Below are 21,500 nucleotides of genomic sequence, written 5' to 3' on the forward strand. Positions count from 1 at the left end.
TGCATGACTAGGGAATGATTTAATATGCAGTCTTGGAAAGTTGAAAGGTGATTTTTCTGGTCACAATTTCTATTTCCAAATAGGGCAAAATGAGCCATCGCTTCTACCAAGGTACCATCATTTCTAGTGATAGTCCCATGAATCAAGTTAATTCTTGTGCTGCCAGGAAAGTCGGAATTTTCATTAGTTCTAAAAGCTCTTAACCATAGGTTTCAGATAGGTAGCATTTTAAGTTAAGACTTCTCTGGAAATGACCATCTTTGTTTTTGCATTTTAGCATCCAAGTTGTATGTGCAATTTGCTCTAATTAGGTCTCAATTTTTCCTATTAGCTGTTATTGCTGGAGAATGAAATGGGCAGGTCATTGTGTCTTTTAATCAACGCTGTAGTGTGATCTTGCTTGCACCATGACCTGCTCTCAAACATGCTTGTATCTTTTCAAACATACTGTCTGTAGCCTAGGGGCAGAGAAAACATAGGATTGTTGCATTTTAAAAGGTTCATATAACAGTATCTGCAAGAATGTCAGACATTTGAGTTACGTTTCTGCAATTACAACCATAAGTACAAGAATGAAGGTTTTTCTTTTTCTCTGGACAATAAGGATCCTCCCTAACCTTAAACTAGATTGAGTCTTGAGCAGCCATAGACAATACATAAATGAATGGGCATGTTTGTGTTCCCACAAAATTTCATTTATGGACACTGAAATTTGAATTTCATAGGGTTTATTTGTATCATGAAATAGTCATCCTTTCGATTTTTTTCAACCATTTTAAAAGCTAGAAACCATTCTTAGCTCTGGGGCTGCATAAAAACAGGCAGCAGGCTGGGTTTAGCTCTTGAGCTGAGTTGTAGTTTGCTACAGTAAGTGGCAGAGTCAGGATTTGAACCCAGGCAGTATGGGTCCAGTGAGCTCTTAACATATATATTATATATTATATTATATGTAATACATATATGTTAACATATATATATATTCAATATGATGATAATGATAGTAAATCACGCTCTTTATAGAAAATCTAGCAAAGGATGAAAGAGAAAATAGCAACCACCCACAAAACCACAACCCAGAAATAACCACTAGTAATATTTGATGTTTTCTTTCCATTCTTTTGTCTACTATATGCAGTATTCAGTTTATAAATTTTAGTTTTTCACTTATAAACATTTTTCACATTTCCACACAGGCCACACAATTATAATAATTAATGGATACGTGAGAGTTCATTTTAAATGTACTAGGGGAAATTGCTATTTTGAAAAAAATCCTACAGCTAATAATTTCATAAATCAAAGAATCTTTTGATTAAGTTGGTCACTTTTCATTTACCTGCCACATCTTTGCATTTCTAGGAGTTGGATTTTTTAAAAGCAACCTTGATTGCAGACAGCAGTAAAAAGGCTTTGGAATCCACCAGACCTGAATTTGACTTCTCACTGACCCTTTATTGGCCAAATGGCCCTGGGCAAACCGTCAGTTTTTGTTAATCTGAGGTGTTAACTGAGGTGATGTTCAGGGACACCTCAGTTTTCCCTTGTTCCGAAGAGAAACCAAGACCACTATATATAATGTCCCAAGCAGGGACCGAGCGCAGAATTCCGCTCACTTGGTAGCAGCCAGTACTTATGTTCCCTGCCACCAACCACTCCCAGTGCCCAGCACCAGCACAGGAAATAGATTCCTTCCCTCAACACTGTAGAGAAAATGTCCTTTTCTGTTTTGAGCGGCAGGAGTCTTCTTCCTGGAGTGTAAATGGGCCCGCGGGAATGAGGATAAGAAGAAGGATTAATGAGGTGGGTGGACCTGATCTGGAAGTGCCCACCCCGCCCCTTGCCACTCCTGCCTCAACCCAACCAGGAGACTTTGGTCAAAGTTTCCAAACTGAAGCAGTGTCCAGGTTCCTACAATAGCAGGTGGCACCCTGACCTAAGCAGAGGCAGTGTTCTATTTCACAGGTACAGGGGATCTCCAGCCCAAACATCTGAAAAGAATTCGGAGCCCAGCCAAATCCATGAGCAGCAAAAACTCTTTGGAGCTGCAGAGGACGGCAGCACTCACAGCCGAGGGCTGCAGCAACACTGGCTTTCAGGTGAGCAGACCTTTCCTCTTGTTTAAGACCAAGTAAATGGAAGTAATGCTCTTTCCTTGCCTTTCTGGCAAGTTTCTTAACTACAGCAGAGGGCTTCTTGGAACGCAATAAGATTTTTAGTGGCACTCTTTAAGCCTATTATTTTTCCTTCTTGGGTTCTTCTCAGGTTGACAAACCTGAAAAGTCTCTTAACCGAAACTGTTTTGGTCCCTGCCACTTAAAGACAAGATTGTCCTCTCCTACTTGTGTTTAGGGCTCATATGGCACAGATATAGTTTTGTTTTGTTTTTTTATGTATTTATTTATTTATTTTTGGCTGTGTTGGGTCTTCATTGAGGTGCGTGGGCTTCTCCTTACATTGGCTTCTCTTGTTGCAGGGCACGGGCTCTAGAGCGCAGGCTCGGTAGTTGTGGCGCACGGGCTTAGTTGCTCCGCGGCATGTGGGATCTTCCCGGACCAGGGCTTGAACCCGTGTTCCCTGCGTTGGCAGGCGGATTCTTAACCACTGCGCCACCAGGGAAGTCCACAGATATAGTATTTACCTACAGACATTTTCCCAAAGAACTGGTGAGAGGGGAAGAATGGGGAAGAATCCAGATCCTGGATGTAGTTAGCACCTCAGGGTCCCTTTCTCTTAAACCAGGTCTCAGAGCCCCTGTCAGATGGTGGCCTGGGTACCTGCCCTGCTGCAGGGGGCAGGTACCCAAATCATCTCATGTCATCATCCAAAACTCACTGAGTGATTAACACTGCTTGGCCCAGGGCTAGGTACCACAGAAGTCCTGTCACCATAAATCACCAGGCTTTTATCTGACTGGGTCTGGGATGGGAATTTTTCGGGGCTGTACCCAGGTATACTTCTTTTTTTTTTTTTTTTAAAGCACTGAAGTAGCTTACTTCCTTGCCTCGAATTAGAATGAAATATATATTTTTAAAAATTTATTTATTTATCTATTTTTGCTGTGTTGGGTCTTCGTTTCTGTGCGAAGCGGGGGCCACTCTTCATCGTGGTGCATGGGCCTCTCACTATCGCGGCCTCTCTTGCTGCGGAGCACAGGCTCCAGACGCGCAGGCTCAGTAATTGTGGCTCACGGGCCTAGTTGCTCCGCGGCACGTGGGATCTTCCCAGACCAGGGCTCGAACCCGTGTCCCCTGCATTGGTAGGCACTCTCAACCACTGCGCCACCAGGGAAGCCGCCAAGTATACTTCTTTTCCTAACCTGACACTCAACATGGGAAGCTCACATGAGCAGGTGTCAGCAATCTCTTGGGCTTCAGCTTCAATAAACAGGCAAAACAAATGTTTAGGCACTAACAAAGAAAGGAACAAGGAAGGTAAAAGGGCTTTGACTCAAGTTGACTCAAGTCCTGAGTCTTCTACTCACAAGTTATTGTAACTTCCTTGATCTTCGGTTTAGTTATCTGTGCATGTGTCACAGTCATGCTTATCTCATAGATTATAAGTATAGGGGATGAAAAATCTTACCCTCTACCCTCTAATGTTCAGTTCCTAAGGTCTGTGAATTAAACTGACAAATGGCAGATAAACAGGAGCAAAGGCATATTAATAAAAATATTTATTAATATTTTTAATCTTTTGTACACATAAAAGTGACAGAAAAGAAGGCTTCACAGGAAAGAAGGGAACATCCCAAAGAAGCAGTAAGACTCAGAGGCTTATATACTATTTTAAAAAGGAGATAAGGGCTTCCCTGGTGGCGCAGTGGTTGAGAGTCCGCCTGCCGATACAGGGGACACGGGTTCGTGCCCCGGTCTGGGAAGATCCCACATGCCGCGGAGCGGCTGGGCCCGTGAGCCATGGCTGCTGAGCCTGTGCATCCGGAGCCTGTGCTCCGCAACGGGAGAGGCCACAACAGTGAGAGGCCCGCGTACCGGAAAAAAAAAAAAAAAAAAGGAGATAAATTGTGGAGAAGTGACTAGACAAAGGAAAGAGTGGTTGGGCTCTTAGGGCAAATAAATTGTGGGAAAGTGATGAGGAAATATATGGAGGTAACTACTGGAAGATAAGGTTTGACCATGAGGTATCTCCTCGCCATTTCTGTCTCCAGTGACTATGGTTGTTCTTTGTCTGTTATGGGAGAGGGCAACACTCGCACGAGGGAAAATTATGCCCTGTTTTTAAGCAGATAGAGGAAGAGAAGAGATATCTTCTAAGAATTATTTTGAACTGAAGGCAGACACAGAAAGAGCTCTCGGCTCTTCCTCTATCTGCTTAAATATGGCATATTTAAGCCAAAGTGGCATATTTGGAGTGGCATATCCTGATCGCCATCATAAGTGAGAAAAAAGCATAAAGCAGGGAGCCTTTTCTGATTCAAAAGAATGGAAGGGTTGGAGTGGGATAAAGGGTCAAAGTGAATATGGCAGCAAGAGAAAGGCATCTGCAGTGGAGAAGGGTGCCTGTTGCCAGCAGCTGGCTGCCCATGGTCAGTGAGCAAGACACAGAGCCCCTGAAAGCCGCCCTGTTTTCTATCCCTCACACTCTTCTCCCGCAGCAGAGCATCTCCAGGCCTCAGGGTGCAGAGCAGTGCCTCTCAAACCCCGCAGAGTACCACACACCAGCACCAACAAGCGTTGACCAGGTTATTCGTCCAGTGCTTCTCCTTCAACGAGAATTTCCAGAGACATGTATTTACTCAGCAAGATTGTTAACTGCCCCCTGGATGTGGCCACTACTAGAGAGGGAGACGAGTTCAAGAAGGAATAATATGCTAATCTTGCATCACAGATGTTCGGAGAACATCAGTTAGAGCTTAACGGTGGGCAGGGATTTCCCAGTTGAACAGGGAGGGGTGTCAGCAGAGCATCACAAATAAAGAGAACTGTCTGTACCCAGGCCCAGGGGCCTGAAACAGCCTGTGTGCTTGGGGTAGAGAAGATGCGGACCTGGGGCTGGGGAGTAGGGAAAGGGGGCAGGCTGGCGTCAGATCACGTGGCCTAGGCATTTGAGAAGAAAGCAATCAACATCTACACTCTCGGGAATTCCCTGGAGGTCCAGTGGTTAGGACTCCACACTTTCACTGCTCAGGGCCCAAGTTCAATCCCTGGTGGGGGAACTAAGATCCCGCAAGCCACGCAGAGCAGTCAAAAAAAAAAAAATCTACACTATCAAATCATTAAAGGACTCTACTAGCCCTGTTAAAGATGGACAAAAAATGGAAAGAGATTTGTGTGTGGTTGGGACACCAGTTAGGAGGTTAGTGTGATGATCAGAAGTAGGTTAGAGGCGGTGGAAACTGACGCAGGGGGAAAGTACTTGTGCTCCTAAGAGGCCACTGCGTGGGATTGGGCAGAAGTCAGGGTGAGGAGTCAGAGCTGCTCTGTCTGCGAATATTTCCACATCCTCCTCTGTAATATATGCAAAAAATACATGTAATATATGTTTTTAAAAATGCTGTCTTAGTTCACTCAGGCTGCTGTAACAAAATATCTCGGACTGGGTGGCTTATAGACAGAAACATATTTTTCACAGTTCTGGAGGCTGGGAGGTCCAAGATCATGGCGTCAGCAAATTCTATGTCTGGTGAGGGCCCCGTCCTCACATGGCCAAAAATGCAAGGGAGCTCTCTGGGCTTTTGTCTGTTTGTTTGGCCGCACTGCACAGCTTTGGATCTTAGTTCCCCAACCAGGAATTAAACCCGTGCCCTCAGCAGTGAAAGCATGGAGTCCTAACCACTGGGACTAACCATGGAGTCCTAACCACTTCCCTGGGACCACCAGGGAAGTCCTCTGGGGTCTTTTATATAAAGGCACTAAACCCATTCATGAAGGCCCTTCCCTCATGACCTAATCACCTCCCAAAGGCCCCACCTCCTAATACACCATGCGGGGCATGACATTTTCAAAACAGGAATTTGGCGGGGGGCGTGGTGTGTGGACACAAACGTTCAGACCGTAGCAAGTGCCTAGCACAGTGTGAACATAGTAACAGTAGCTCTTGGTGCCAGGACAGGTTAAAGTCCACATTTCTAGCTTGAGATATCCACTTGGAAGTGATTCCCTTTACGTATATAGGAAATCTAGGAATCGGGTTGGAGCAAGGAAAAGAATGACTTCATTTTGAGGCTGCTGGTTGAAATTATGAGGCTGAACATCCAGATACAGATATAAATGGAGCAGGAAGCTTTAGGCACACCTGCACCTGGAGCCTGGAAGGGGACATTGTACGTTTGGGGGCTGTTAGCACAGAGGTGGCCAGGGTGTGGACGAGACCACTGGGAGGGAAACCTGGGAAGTGCCAGTGTTTCAGGAGCAGCAAAGTCAGAGAAGTCAGAGGATGAAACAGAGAAGCCAGAGGGAGAGAGAGGACAGAACCAGAGGAGGGAAGGTCTGGGGAAGCAGAGGGGAAAGAGAACCACAAGGTGAACAGCAAAGACCCCTCCACGGTATGGAAGAGACACGTTCATCTGATTTGCTAATTAGGATATTACTGGTGACCGGGGCTGAGGGCCGGGACAGTCTGTGTTATAAGTGGGAGTTAAGAGACTGGAGAAAACGAGGACAGAAAGGACATTCCCCTGGCAGAGAGGAGAGGAGAGAAGAGGGACAGGCTCGGGAGAGGCAAGATGGAAATTGTAGGCAGGGTTTTTCTTATCATTGTAAATTATGACATGCAGAAAAACACATAAAACCAAATACACAACATATTATAAAGTGCGACCCAGGTCAAGAAATAGGACATTGCCATCCCTCAGCTCGGACACCCCTGCCCTGCACATTCTGTTCAACTGCCCCCCCCTCAGGCATAACGAGGTTCCCAACTTTGTGGTAACTACTTCGCCGTTTTGCCTTATGCCTTAACTTCTAATTATGAATCCTTAAACACTGCCTTTACCTGTTTTTGAACTTTATATAAGTAGAAAACCTCAAAAAAATTATTTGCTTCTTTTAGAACATTTATATGGAATTAGGTAAGATGAATCATTTTGTATCTGGCTTCTTTTGCCAGATATTTTATATTTCTAAGATTCAGCCATAGTACTGTGTGTAACCAGAGTTCATCCAATTTCCTTGATACACAGTATTCTCTGTCAATACTACACAATTTATCTATTTTACTGTCAGTGGACTTTGCCTCGTTAAGTTTGGAGCTTTGGGGAACTTCAAAATAACAAAGGCAGCTATGAATATTCTTGTACGTGTCTCCTGGTGAATAACACTTGTATTTTGGGGTTATACGTAGGAGTGGAATTACTAGGTCATTGGGAATACATATACACTTTCAACTTTGATAATAATTCCAGACTGGTTTCCTAAGTGGTTTTACCAGTTTATACTCCCATCCACAGAGTGTGAGTTCCTATTACTTCATAGCCTCAACAACATTTATCGGGTTTGTTAATTTCAGTGATTCTGGTAGGTGTATAGTCATATATTAGGGAGGTTTGATTTTAATTTTCTTGTGTTATTGGCCATTAGATTCCTACTTTATGAAATGCTTGCTCAAGTCTCTTGTCTATTTTCTCTACTGGATTTTGTCTTTTCCCTATTGATTCGAAAGAGTTCTCTTTCAAAATGAAAGTCTTCTATCACTCTGAAGCTGTCTTTCGCTCTTTAACATTTTGATAAACGAAAGTTAATTATATTGTGGCCCCATTTATCAGGTGTTTGTTTTATATATCCTGTTTAAGAAATCACTTTCTACCCTGCAAGATCATGAAGATACCCTCTCATATTTTCTATAAACTTGTTCTTGCTTTCTACATTGAGGCCTCTAGTCCCTCTGAAACTGATTTTTATGTATAGTGTAAGATGAGAGTCAAGTTTTCTGTGTTTCTACATGGACATTCAATTATTTCACCATCACTTTAAAAAGAAGAATCTTTTCTTCACTTGACAAATACCACAAATTCCAAGAGTCTATCTTTGGGGTAAGTTTTTTTAGAATAGGGCAACTGAAAGATTTTTTTCAAACTCAAAGAAGGGGAAAGGATCCAGACAAAAGGAAGAGATGAAATTGACAGCAGGAGAGGTGGGATAAAACTCAGAACTTCTAACGGTGAAAATCCAGGCAAGTTTTTTTTTTTTTTGCGGTACGCGGGCCTCTCTCTGTTGTGGCCTCTCCCGTTGCGGAGCACAGGCTCCGGACGCGCAGGCTCAGCGGCCATGGCTCACGGGCCCAGCCGCTCCGCGGCACGTGGGATCCTCCCAGACCAGGCCAGGAACCCGTGTCCCCTGCATCGGCAGGCGGACTCTCAACCACTGCGCCACCAGGGAAGCCCCCAGGCAAGTTTTTGAACGAACCTCTTTCTTAAAGCATGTCCCTTAGAATCCCAGCACAAGTGTTCTCCTGCCCATGAGTAAACACTGATCTTGCCATGAGTGGCCGTTAGAGGCACAGGGCCCATCCTTGCTCTGACATCGGTTGGGTAGGACCCGCTTATGAATGTCCTGAGACAGCCCTAGACTGGAATTGTGCCTCTACTCTACACACACACACGGAGGAAGGCCAGCTCACTCCATGATTCACCTGGTGAGCCAGTCAGGTTTGGAGAGATTGTTAAATGGAGCTCAAAATTTGGGAGGTCATATAAGTGCTGGAATGTTGGCATAGACTTTGAACCCAGATTCTTTGAATATATAAGTTCTGAGGTTGGAAGAGTGCTGTTTCTTCAACACATTAATCAGGGAGATCAGCATGAATCACACTCAGATAACTAAGTATGTTTTCACGTAGCTCAGGACAAGCTTGGCTAGAGCTATCTAGATGCTTTTTTTTTCCCCACAAGTAAATTAAGACACAGAAAATACATGACAATAGAGTTGCCATATGACCCTGCAATCCCACTCCTGGGTGTATATCTGGACATAAGTATAATTCAAAAAGATACATGTACCTCTATGTTCATAGCAGCACTATTTACAATAGCAAGACAGGGAAGCAGTCTAAATGTCCATCAACAGATGAATGGTAAAAAATGATGTGGTACATATATACAATGGAATATTACTCAGCCACAAAAAAGAAGGAAATAATGCCATTTGCAGCAACATAGATGGACCTAGAGATTATCATCCTAAGTGAAGTAAATCAGACAGAGAAAGACAAATATATGATATCACTTATATGTGGAATCTAAAACAAACGATACAAATGAACTTATTTACAAAACAGAAATAGACTCAGACATAAAATACAAACTAATGAAGAAATGAAATTGAGTTATTTGTAGTGAGGTGGATGGACCTAGAGACTGTCATACAGAGTGAAGTAAGTCAGAAAGAGAAAAACAAATACCGTATGCTAACACATATATATGGAATCCAAAAAAAAAAAAAAGATTATGAAGAACCTAGGGGCAGGACAGGAATAAAAAGGCAGACATAGAGAATGGACTTGAGGACATGGGGAGGAGGAAGGGTAAGCTGGGACAAAGTGAGAGAGTGGCATGGACATATATACACGACCAAATGTAAAATAGATAGCTAAAAAAAAAAATAGATGGATAGCTAGTGGGAAGCAGCCGCATAGCACAGGAAGATCAGCTTGGTGACTTGTGTCCACCTAGAGGGGTGGGATAGGGAGGGTGGGAGGGAGGGAGATGCAAGAAGAAAGTGATAGGGAACATATGTATATGTATAGCTGATTCACTTTGTTATAAAGCAGAAACTAACAAACACACCATTGTAAAGCAATTATACGCCAATAAAGATGTCAAAAAAAAAAAACAAAAAACTTATGGTTACCAAAGGGGAAAAGGGCGGGGAGGGAGGGATAAATTAGGAGTTTGGGATTAACAGATACAGACTACTATATATAAAATAGATAAACGATAAGGACCTACTGTATAGCATGGGGAATTATATTCAATATATTTTAATTACGTATAACAAAATAATCTGAAAAAGAATATATGTATAGAACTGAATCACTTTGCTGTACACCTGAAACTAACAAAACATTGTAAATCAACTATACTTTAATAAAAAAACAAAAAATAATGTGGCAATTCTGGAAAACAGATACATCCCCGTTTCTCCAGGCTTTATTGTTGTTGCTGTTTGTTGCTGTTGTCATTATTGTTACTATTTGTTTCTTTAGTGAATTAACTGAAATACTTTTATGTAGTCTGCATTTATTGTCATGTGTGGCCACTAAAGTCTCTGCTCAGTTAGTTTAAGGATCTGATATAAATTCCCAAGTGGCTGGAACCAATAAATCTCCCAGGCTTTGCTGAGGGCTCTGTGTGCCTGCTGGGGAGATTGCCTTCAGTGCTCCGGCAAGCTGGCTACAGTTCTATCTTTACTTTACTCCCTGCTTCTGTTGAGTTTCAACATCAGCCAGAGATGAGAACTTTGATTTTTCTCAGGTCTTTCTCAAGCATGAACATGACTCCGGGCATGTCCCTGGGCTTCTAATTTCCCAGGAATATCAGAGCGTTTCAAAGTCCCTTATGGATATCTCATTCCCCAGCTTTTCCTTTAAATTTTTGTTTATCTTGTTTTCTCCAACTGTTATCACCACCTCAGGCAGCCGCCTACCTTAAACCATTGCCCCCAGGAAAATAGCACTGGGTGAACTCTAACTCAGATTAAATAAAGACATGCCTTGTGAGTGGGATTTTCTGAGGAACTGCAAGACAGGTCAAATAATGGCAGTTATCTTGGAATTGGACTTTGGGAGAGTGACAACCCCATTTTGCCTCATTATTTACCCATTAATATGAGACAAGGCTCTCTGCACCATGAAAAAGTGTCACAGTCCAAAAGGGGCCAAGAGAGGCATAACAGCTCCCCTTCTGGACCACCCAGTTGCCTTATTTTGCTGACCTGCTCAGCTTTGGAAATGTACCAATCATTTTACCCTGTCAGTCACATCACTTTATAAGTTTGCTAGCTTTTAAATAATTTTTTTAAAGTATTTATTTATTTGGTTGCATCAGGTCTTAGTTGCGGCAGGCGGGCTCCTTACTTGCGGCTCAAGGGCTCCTTAGTTGCAGCACACCAGCTCCTTAGTTGCTGCTCGCAAGCTCCTTAGTAGTGGCATGCGAAATCTTAGTTGCGGCATGCATGCAGGATCTAATTCCCGGACCAGGGATCAAACCCGGGCCCCCTGCACTGGGAGCACAGAGTCTTAACCACTGCACCACCAGGGAAGCCCCAAGAATGTTTATTTTTCTAATTCTCATTACTGCATTCTGAGTTTCTCATCCACTCAAGTCCTTCGGTTCAGGAACACTTACAAGGAGGAAGTTGGTTAGAGAGCACTGGTCTGACTTGTGCAGCCAGGGAGGTTTGAAACAAAGTAATTGCTTAATTACTTAATTGCTTAATTGAGGACTGGTCAGACCCAGGCAGATGAAGCAGCTGGGGAGCAAAGGTTTAGGCACAGGTTATGTTGGAGTCAGCAAGGCAGGGCATAAAGTCAAGAGAAGATATTTCTAGGAGCCAGCAAATGTGAGGCTTTCTGTTGACCCACACAGCCGCTTCCTTGTTCCCCTGCAGAGCATGAGGTCTTGAGGTCAGGGAAGAGGGAAGAAAGAAGTGGGAAAGGAAGAATTTAGAAAAGCACACGTGGGAGTAAGTACTGTGCTCCAAGTACTGACCATAGCGTATGTGGTTCTGACCTTGGCTGCAGATGGCAAGGGGCCTCTTGTTAAGGAGGAAGTGGGAGAGGGAGGAAAGGGGTGAGCTCCTGAAAAAAGCCAGACAGTTGGTGGGTGGGTGGGAAAGTGAGGGTGACAGCAGGGCACAGACACTGAGACTGAAAGCTACATACTAAGTCATTACGAGGAGGGCAAAAAACCCCTTGGGTTGAGGCTTCAGAGCCAGGCTGCCAGGTCCGCCATTTAGGCAAGTGACCTAACCTCTATGCCTATTTCTTCATCCCAAAATAGGTACTAACACCCTGCAACATAAGACTTTTGGGAGATTAATGTAAAGCACTAGTACCTAGCAAGTGCTCAAGTATCAGCAACTATTATTTAAACCATTTACGTGGGGAGGCTGTTTTGGTGCAGGCCAAACCAAATTTTCAACTCCAGGTGTGAAGTCTGTCTCTTCTCATAGCAAATACTGGAATCCACTGATAGAAAAACTGTGAGAGATGCCAACATGCAGATCTGAATTGTTACCATGTCAACTGAACGTAAAACCTCATGTCCCTGAGGTCTCCAGCACACTGGAGAGCTCGGCCCTCAACACCTGTCTCTCTTCAAAGCACTGTAGAAAGTTATTTACAGATATTCTGGTTCATTTTGATTCATGTTCTATTTAATCAAATGAATTTCTTTTAAAATTTTTATACACTGTTAAGTTTATTTGATGTGTTTCTAGCACTTAATTACTTAATTAGTACTCCCTGGAAAGAAGTGCTTGATGGCTAAGGTGACTTTAGAAATCACCAAAAAGTAAATTTTTTCCAACTGTGAGCAAATTCAAATGCCTATGACATAACGATGTGCAACTGACTTGTATAAAATACTCCAGTTCTAAGTAAGGATAATACTTAGAAATAAATGACCGTAACGCCCCACAATAAAATAAGAATCAGATAGGCACTACTGACTCAGGCTTTATCCTGCAGGTGATTCAGGCTTTGGCATAAAACATACCTTTCTTCCCCACTCCCACAACTCATGGCTTGAGGGATCTTAGTTCCCGGACCAGGGATCGAACCTGGGCCCCCTGCAGTGGAAGCTCAGAGTCCTGGAACACCAGGGGATTCCCTAAAACTCTCCTTTACATAAAGAGGGCTGGAGAGTGGCTGAAGCAGGAACCAAAAGTAGACTTGGAGTCGATTTCACTGAACTTGCAGGAAGGTCCCAAGTTGTAATACCCACTGTATAAACCAATGGTTGCAAACGCAAAGCAGGATTTTGAATAGCTTAGGGGCTATTCAAGATAATACAAGATGAAGTTACAAGATGAAGGTGTCATTAATGATATCTGATGTCTTTTGACACCACCTGTATCTCTCCTTCCCTATTTCCCTTTTCTTCCTTCTTATTCTGTAGTACTCCAATAATAGACTTTAATAAAAGCTGAAGCCATGTCTTCTGCTCTTAATTTTAGAAATAAAATTAAGAAATAAATTTAAATATTAGAAATAAGTCTTTCAGTGACTAATCTGACTAAATTGCTTCACAGACAAGTGTTATTACATCCTTCATAGCTTTTGTATATTATAAATATTAGACAGCGTAAATTTCTTAATCTTTTGATCTTTGGCTGACAGGAGGCCTACAGAAAGAAGACCACCACCAGCCTTGTGGCCTATGGTGAAAGCATTTTTATAAACAAAACACAATCTACAGTCACCTCACCATCTGAATTTTTTTTTCTTTTTTTTTTCTTTTTTTTGCGGCACGCGGGTCTCTCACTGCCGGGGCCCCTCCTGCTGCGGAGCACAGGCTCCGGACGCGCAGGCTCAGCACCCATGGCTCACGGGCCCAGCCGCTCCGCGGCATGTGGGATCTTCCCGGACCGGGGCACGAACCTGTGTCCCCTGCATCAGCAGGCGGACTCTCAACCACTGCGCCACCAGGGAAGCCCTCACCATCTGAATTTTGATCCCTTCAGACAGACTGGAGATTTGCCTACTAAAACAAATCAGAGAAGGAAATGAGAGTAAGAAGAATCTTAATTTCGACGAGAAATTCAAAGGGATTTTATCCTTGTTTATTAATTTTTTTCTCAACTGTAGGAAGATGTTTTCCTTATAAGAGCACCTCCGGTTCCCCTGTGACTAAATGGGTTGCATCTTTGGAATGTCAGACACAGCCAAGTTTATTCCAGTTAACCCGTAGAAGTAGTACCTTGAACTTTTTAATAGTCCTTATACCGACTATAATTAATGATCAATTAAATAATTTATGATTGACAGCTTTTCCTCTAAACTCCGTGAGAACAGGGACTGTAATGCAATGCCTTGTAACTAATACAGTGTCTATGCCATAGTAGGTGCACAGTAAGTTTTATTAAAGGAATGAATGAGAATGCTTGGGATGGAGCCCCAAGGAACTATATGTAACATTAAGGGTTGAGTGAAAAGGCTTATACGGTACAGGAGAAGGAGAAGTACAGATGGTAGGAAAGAACTAGCAAAATGTGATCACAGAAGTCAGGGACAAGAATATTTTAAGGAGTAAATGGTCCACTATATATGATGAAAACTGGACTTAGGGAAATGGAAACCATTGATTACTTTAGCAAGGGTGATTTCCATAGTGTGGTAAGAATGAAAGCCATTTTGGCATGGGTTCAAGAGTGAATATGAGGCAAAAAATGGAACCAGTGTCTTGTCTGATCAGGCTGCTATAACAAAATACTACAGACTCAGTAGCTTAAAGACAACAGAAATTTATTTCTGGAGACTGGAAGTCTAAGATCAAGGTGTTAGCATGGTCAGTGTTCTAGTGTGAGCCCTCTTCCTGGTCTAGAGCCAGCACCTTTGAAATTACCATGTCCTCACATGGTAGAAGAGGCTCGGTATCTCTGTGGGCTAACTTTTATAAGGGCACTAATTATTCCCGTTCATGAGTGTTCCACCCTCAAGACTTAAGCAACTCTCAAAGGCCCTTCTTCCTAATACCATCATTTTTGGGGGTTAGAGTTTCAACATAATGATTTTGTGTGTGTGTGTGTGTGGTACGCGGGCCTCTCACTGTTGTGGCCTCTCCCGTTGCGGAGCACAGGCTCCGGACACGCAGGCTCAGCGGCCATGGCTCACAGGCCCAGCCTTTCCGTGGCATGTGGGATCTTCCCGGACCGGGGCACGAACCCGTGTCCCCTGCATCGGCAGGCGGACTCTCAACCGCTGCGCCACTAGGGAAGCCCCAACATAATGAATTTTGAGGCGACACAAACATTCAGACAGTAGCAACCAGTAAGTGCAGATAGAAAACTGGTGGGGTTTTTTTGGTTTTTTAAATTTTATTTATTTATTGTTTCTGGCTGTGTTGGGTCTTTGTTGCTGCGTGCGGGCTTTTCTTTGGTTGCGGTGAGCGGGTGCTACTCTTCATTGCGGTTCACCGGCTTCTCATTGCGGTGGCTTCTCTTGTTGCAGAGCACGGGCTTTAGATGCGCAGCCTTCAGTAGTTGTGGCATGAGGGCTCAGTGGTTGTGGCTCTCGGGCTCTAGAGCGCAGGCTCTGTAGTTGTGGCACACGGGCTTAGCTGTTCCACGGCATGCAGGATCTTCCCGGACCAGGGATCGAACCGGTATCCCCTGCACTGGCAGGCGGATTCTCAACCACTGCGCCACCAGGGAAGCCCAGAAAACTGGTTTTTAATGGGAGAAGAATTCTTGGCTTCACATATTAAAAAATTGATAAAGATGCAACTATTAGAAGATCAAGGGAAAAGAGGGTTGAGTAAGGCAGTGCACGGGAAAGCACAGAGCACTGTGTAAGAAGTCCAGATGTTGTCATATTATTGCTGTTAGGATTAGCTTCTCCATGCGTGTCTTGAGGCCTCTCCCTCTCAAATGTATAGTAGAAGTTCTTGTGGGAGGGTCTTCAAGTATTCAAACAACAGCCTAAGTCAAAGAAAAGCAAAAAAAACAATAACAGGAAATTGGAACCAGGCTGAAATAATCACACATTATCAAGTACAAATATGAAAAACTAAGATAAGAGTGAAAGACAACCCAGCAGGAGAAGGGCAGTGATGTCTCGGAGTGTACAATTCTACATTTATACGACTTTTAGCTAGTTCCAGGATCTGGAAACCACATGTGAAAAAAGGAAAACGTATACATATGTGTTTTTGGAGAAATTTAACTCCACTGTTGGTGATGAGTTGGTTAGTGTGGTGACAGGTCGACCATCCCATTATAAAGTTACATTTCTCTCTTTCTAATTAGTAAGTGATCTGAGCAGTGATTCTTCAGGCTGTGTGAATATCCAGTTCCCCAGCACATTTCACCGCATGGTTTTTGCATCCATTGATGACCCTTTCCTGGATCAATTAGTAGTTCAGGAGTTGCAAAATGGTAACTTTCATTTCTTCAGTATTCCTTACCCCACATTGTTTTGAAAAGAATGAACTTCCCTTTTTTTGTCTTTCTCTCTTTTTTGAGTATCGTTGTAGACTAACGTTCCCTTTTATTCAATGTTTTATAATCAATTACCAACATTATTTGTTTCTTCCAACACTTTTTATGAAATTTTTCAAACAAACAGAAAAGTTGAAAGAATTTCATAGTGAACATCACCCACATTCTACAAGTTACATTTTACTATCCTTTATCACAGATTTCTTCATCTATGCTGCCCTCTATCCATCCATCATTCCGTCGTATTTATTGACATAAGTTGCAGTTATTATTCACATTTTTTACTTTTTGGTACTCAATTTGTCCCAAATTTGGCCAGTGATCAGAGTATATAAAAATGAGGTCATGTTAATGGTTTTTACCAGGTTCCTGCTTCCAGACTACCAGAATCAGGAGTGGGGCTGAGGGTTGGCCTTCATGGCACCTCTATCTTGCCGCATTAGTGGAATGGCCCAAACAAGTGGACATTGCATGCAGCAACCAATCTCCAGCCTACCTGAGCTTGTCTGGTCTGGCACCAGAATTACATTGGAAGCTAATCTGCATTTCATCTTTTAAATATAACCCAGGACTCTGATCATTTCTGATAGAAAAATACAACCTCTTTTAGAAAAATCGTATGACATCAGCCTCGGACAATTAAGCAGGAAGCTTAACCATCATTCATTTTCTCTTTACTTCAAGAATCTATATGAACCAGATGCTAAGTCCTTTATTCTTGGGCATTTTTTGACTTATCTGACTAGTAGATTTACAGGATGATAATATGGACAGAACCAGAAGTAAAACCAGGACCTCCAACGACAAATAAGAAAAAAAAAAGGTCCATATTCTCTCAGATGTATCCATTTATGGTGGCTTCAAAAATAAGAGATACATCAGGTGGGGAGTGGGCAGGGAAACCTTTCCCATGAGCCTGAGGAGAAAGGGGCACATTCTACTCCACAGACCAAGAGGAGATTGAACTCCATGTTTGAAATGTATGTGACAGATGCTAAAGGGCCCTCACTACATTGAGCTACTAAGTACAAGTAGAAAAAAGAATTCGTATCTATTGCATAATTTACATCCATGGCATTGAAATTAAAGTGGTTATTGGAACTTGCCACTGGACCTTGCTGGGGTTTTTTTTCCTTGTTTTTTAAAGTGTTAATAAAGATGCATATATGTTATTCTATCACAAATTAATTTTAATATTTTAATAATTGTATTTCAATATAATTGGCTTCCTTTTAATCCTATATATTTAATTTTATGTATTTTAAAACACTCTGAAACGGGTGCATCAGCTCCACCAACTGCCCTGCTTTAGGACAGTTCCCAGAAGTTGCACATAGCTTCCATCACAGTGGCAGAACTTCATCATAACCACTGGGAGTTTAGGAAATATGCCTTTTTCTGGGAAACCGTAGGCCCTGCTAAAATTCAGAGCTGTATTTCTAAAGGAAATGGGGAAGAATAGATGTTGGGGACAACTAGAAGTCTTGGCCATAATATTATATTTTTTATTGGAGTCCAAGAGCTGTCAATTAGATTCCTATTTTTTGTTGTCATTTTGGTTTTCCTTTATCCTTACTCTCCCACTTGATTTGTCATAGACTGAAAGAGTTCTCTCAACCTCTTTCTAAATGTGTCTCTAGATTTTTCTCCCAGTTTCCGTTGTTAATCTATGCCACTTGTACATAGATAGCCATCCTTCAGAGAGTGAGATTGGACCCCGAGCACTGGCTTCTTTTTGGACGTGGTAATGGAATTTTTTGTCCTCTCTTCAGCCTTGATTGATTAAGATGATGACCACTGCGTGTTTTACCTTTCTGAGTCATTTTCAGTATATGGTTGTGTTCTGTTATTCCATCTGACTCAATCAAATAGATTTGCTTGCCCTTAGCGTCTCTCATTATATTTGATGTGATTTTTTAAAAAAAACTTTTCATTGGTTTGGTTTATTTTTGTTTGGTTTCTTCTGAAGACATATTTTGTTTGTTTGTTTGTTTGTTTTAGTGGCTCCTTTTATAACCAACTTAAGATTGTGAGTAATCACAAAATTTCTATATTTTCTACTTTCCATTCTTTTATTTCCTTCTCTTCCATCACTTAATTTTAACTGACTATATATCTTTTAGTGTTTACCTTTCTATCTTAAACACTGCTACTTATAATCTCTTCCAGCTCCCAGAAATTAAAAGTTGAGGAAACTGGCATATTTATCCTACCATCAAAATTTTTGTTTCCTTCTCCTTCAAGTGGTGCTCTGATAATCTTTTCTACATTATCAGAGGTTGTAATGTTTATAATTTGTTCTGGAAACTTACTCCCTGGAGTTGTTTTGGATTTCGATTCATTAAAAAGATTCAAAACATGCTATCACTTCTTTTGCCAAAATTTCTCCATTTATCATTTGTTTCGCTGGTTCTTCCTCAAGGTGTTTCTTCAAGAAAGCTTACAGAAGTCATATTCCATGAATACTTGCATGTTTAAATGTAGTTTTTTCTAAATCCAATAAATAGAAACCTTCCTCTAATTTTTCTCCTTCAGGTACAGAACTCTGACTCTTTCCACTTCTCCTTATGTCTCTATCCTTAGAGCTTCCTTTTGCCTATGGCTCACAAAGATCACGAGGGGAGAACGTCGTCAGTGTTCTGTAGCCCTGACTCCTTGCAGCCAACTCAAAGCTCTGTTCAGAGCATTCAGAGGTGACAGAGAATTGTTCCAGGGCAGTGTGATAACGAGTCCCAGGCTGGTCAGGTGGTTTCCTCGGCACCCGGTCTGTGAACCCACACAGCCTGGCAAGAAAAACAGGCACATCTCACGGAGAAGCAGTCTAGCCAGTGCCCATCACCTCACATTAAGGATTACGTAAACCCAAGACTTGAGCCAGAGGTTACCTGAACCAAGAGGGTCAGAAAGATCAGAGGCTTCTGGAATACTGCCTTTGAAAATGCAACCGTTCCAAGGTAATGCTCATGCAACTTGAAAGAAAATTTTAGATAGAACTGGCCTTAAAATATTTGACATTTGTAGAGTTTTAAAATAGATAGATAGACAGATAGATAGATGGATGATAGTTAAGAGGGGGGAGGAATGATTGCAATTTGAAGAGATTAGATTCACAAAACAGATGTTGACTTTTACATGCCAACTTTCAACAAGAGGACAAAGTGGCGAAGAGGCGCCACCACTTTGAGCGGCTGGGCCCCTGCCGCAGTAGGTGGGCCGCGTCACACCACCTCTGGTCCGTAGCTTTGCCTCCCTCTCCTGTTCTGCCGCGGGCCCATGATGCCGCAGTACCAGACACAGGAGGAATTCAGTCACGCAGTGGAGAAACTCTACCTCGCAGACCCTATGAAGGCACGTGTGGTTCTCAAATATAGGCATTCTGATGGGAGTTTGGGTATTAAAGTAACAGATGATTTAGTTTGTTTTGTGTATAGAACAGACCAAGCTCAAGATGTAAGGAAGATTGAGAAATTCCACAGTCAACTAATGTGACTTATGGTGGCCAAGGAATCCCATCAGTGTTGCCATGGAAACGGACTGAATGTTTTGAAATGAAGACTGTTTGTCATGTTCTTAGGAAGTAAATATCTTTTGAATTTGAGAAAGTGTTGGGACAGAAAACACTTTATGTAACTAAGTGGGCTATTCAGAAGCCAAGAGATCATTTTTTTAACGTTTACTTTAGAGGGCTAGGAATGTAAATGCTTTCAGTTAGAAAGCCTTTATTTAGTTTTGGAAATGGAACAAGGAATGCCTCTATCTTGGAAACTTTTTGAAGATTGTTTGATGTTAGGCAAAATAAAAACTTACTCTCTGGTAAGTTTGTAACAGTAATTTGAAAATGAGATATCAAGAAAAGCCAATTCTTCCTTAAATTTAGTTAATCTGTCTTTAAAAGAAAATTAAATGTAACCGTTTTTTGCCGGATTGATATATTTCTTTTGGAGCATAAATTTTGTGCTGTTGATGACCAGCAAATACAAAATACTTAACTGGAATTAACTGTGCACAGCAGTATAGCTGATTATATATGGTAGTGTAGTCTCTATATCTAAAAATAACTATGAAAACAAGTATGCTTTACCTTAAACTTTACAAATTTAAACTATATATTTTGTTTTGTTTTATTTTTATAAATTTATTTATTTATTTTTGGCTGCGTTGGGTCTTTGTTGCTGCGTGCAGGCTTTCTCTAGTTGCAGCAAGCAGGGGCTATTCTTCGTTGCCGTGCAAGGGCTTCTCATTGCAGGGGCTTCTCATTGCGGTTGCTTCTCTTGTAGCGGAGCATGGGCTCTAGGCGCGTGGGCTTCAGTAGCTGTGGCACACAGGCTCAATAGTTGTGGCTCGCGGGCTCTAGAGCTCAGGCTCAGTAGTTGTGGTGCGTGGGCTTAGTCGGTCCACGGCATGTGGGATCTTCGAGGACCAGGGCTCAAACCTGTGTCCCCTGCATTGGCAGGCAGATTCTTAACCACTGCGCCACCAGGGAAGTCCCTGGGTTTTTTTTTTTAACATCTTTATTGGGGTATAATTGCTTTACAATGGTGTGTTAGTTTCTGCTGTATAACAAAGTGAGTCAGCTATACATATACATATATCCCTATATCTCCTCCCTCTTGCATCTCCCTCCCACCCTCCCTATCCCACCCCTCTAGGTGGACACAAAGCACCGAGCTGATCTCCCTGTGCTATGTGGCTGCTTCCCACTAGCTATCTATTTTATATTTGGTAGTGTATATATATCCATGCCACTACATCTGCATCTTTATTCCTGTCCTGCCCCTAGGTTCTTCAGAACCATTCGTTTTTTTTTTAGATTCCATAAACTCTATTTTTAAATATAAGGGATTCATCATATCATTAACTTGTTGAGCAAAGACTTACTCTGAATCTAATTTTCAGTGCTCAGAAACATCTGCCATACTTTAAATGCATGAACAGAATGCTCACTAATGGATTGAAACAACCATATTACAGAAATATATGCCACATATTTGCCATCTATATTTTCTCAGAAGGGCTAAGGATTATTTGAACTGTTAAATTTTTGCATACCTCTACGACACCCCAACCCATTTCTCTCATTACTTAATCAAGGTGTTAAGCATGACTGTCACAACTGTTCTCCATTAAACCAAAAATATGATATTATTTGATATTTATCTTATATTTATAACTTGAATTTTACCACCTAAATATAATGTTCACATGTTGATTCCTACATTAAAATTTTTTTTGTTAGGAATTTGTGTGTTAACCAACGTTTTAACATGGAAAGTTCCGTTAGCCATATGAATTTTGGCATGTTTCAGAGAGATCAGTAAATAAAATATTACATGAATAAAAAAAAAAAGGACAAATTGACTAAATGCCCCAGAGCAAGCAAGCAAGTAG

The 21,500-nt window shown here is 42.0% G+C and overlaps 1 protein-coding gene and 1 pseudogene across 1 annotated transcript in view; both read left to right on the forward strand.

The window, feature by feature from the left end:
• Positions 1-1,947: 1,947 nt before the first annotated feature.
• The window catches only part of SLC28A3 (solute carrier family 28 member 3), a 57,497-nt gene continuing 37,944 nt past the window's right edge, over positions 1,948-21,500 (forward strand). The window contains exon 1 of the mRNA XM_022558958.3: positions 1,948-2,096. Coding sequence (XP_022414666.1) covers positions 2,019-2,096 — 78 coding nt within the window. The 5' untranslated portion in view covers positions 1,948-2,018. The remainder of the gene's footprint in view (positions 2,097-21,500) is intronic.
• Positions 18,679-20,937, forward strand: LOC149748919 (signal recognition particle 9 kDa protein pseudogene; annotated as a pseudogene).

The sequence above is a fragment of the Delphinapterus leucas genome, chromosome 6, assembly GCF_059928025.1.
Source record: "Delphinapterus leucas isolate spDelLeu-1000000601 "Yukka" chromosome 6, BTC_Dleu_Yukka2, whole genome shotgun sequence".
NCBI lineage: Eukaryota > Metazoa > Chordata > Mammalia > Artiodactyla > Monodontidae > Delphinapterus > Delphinapterus leucas.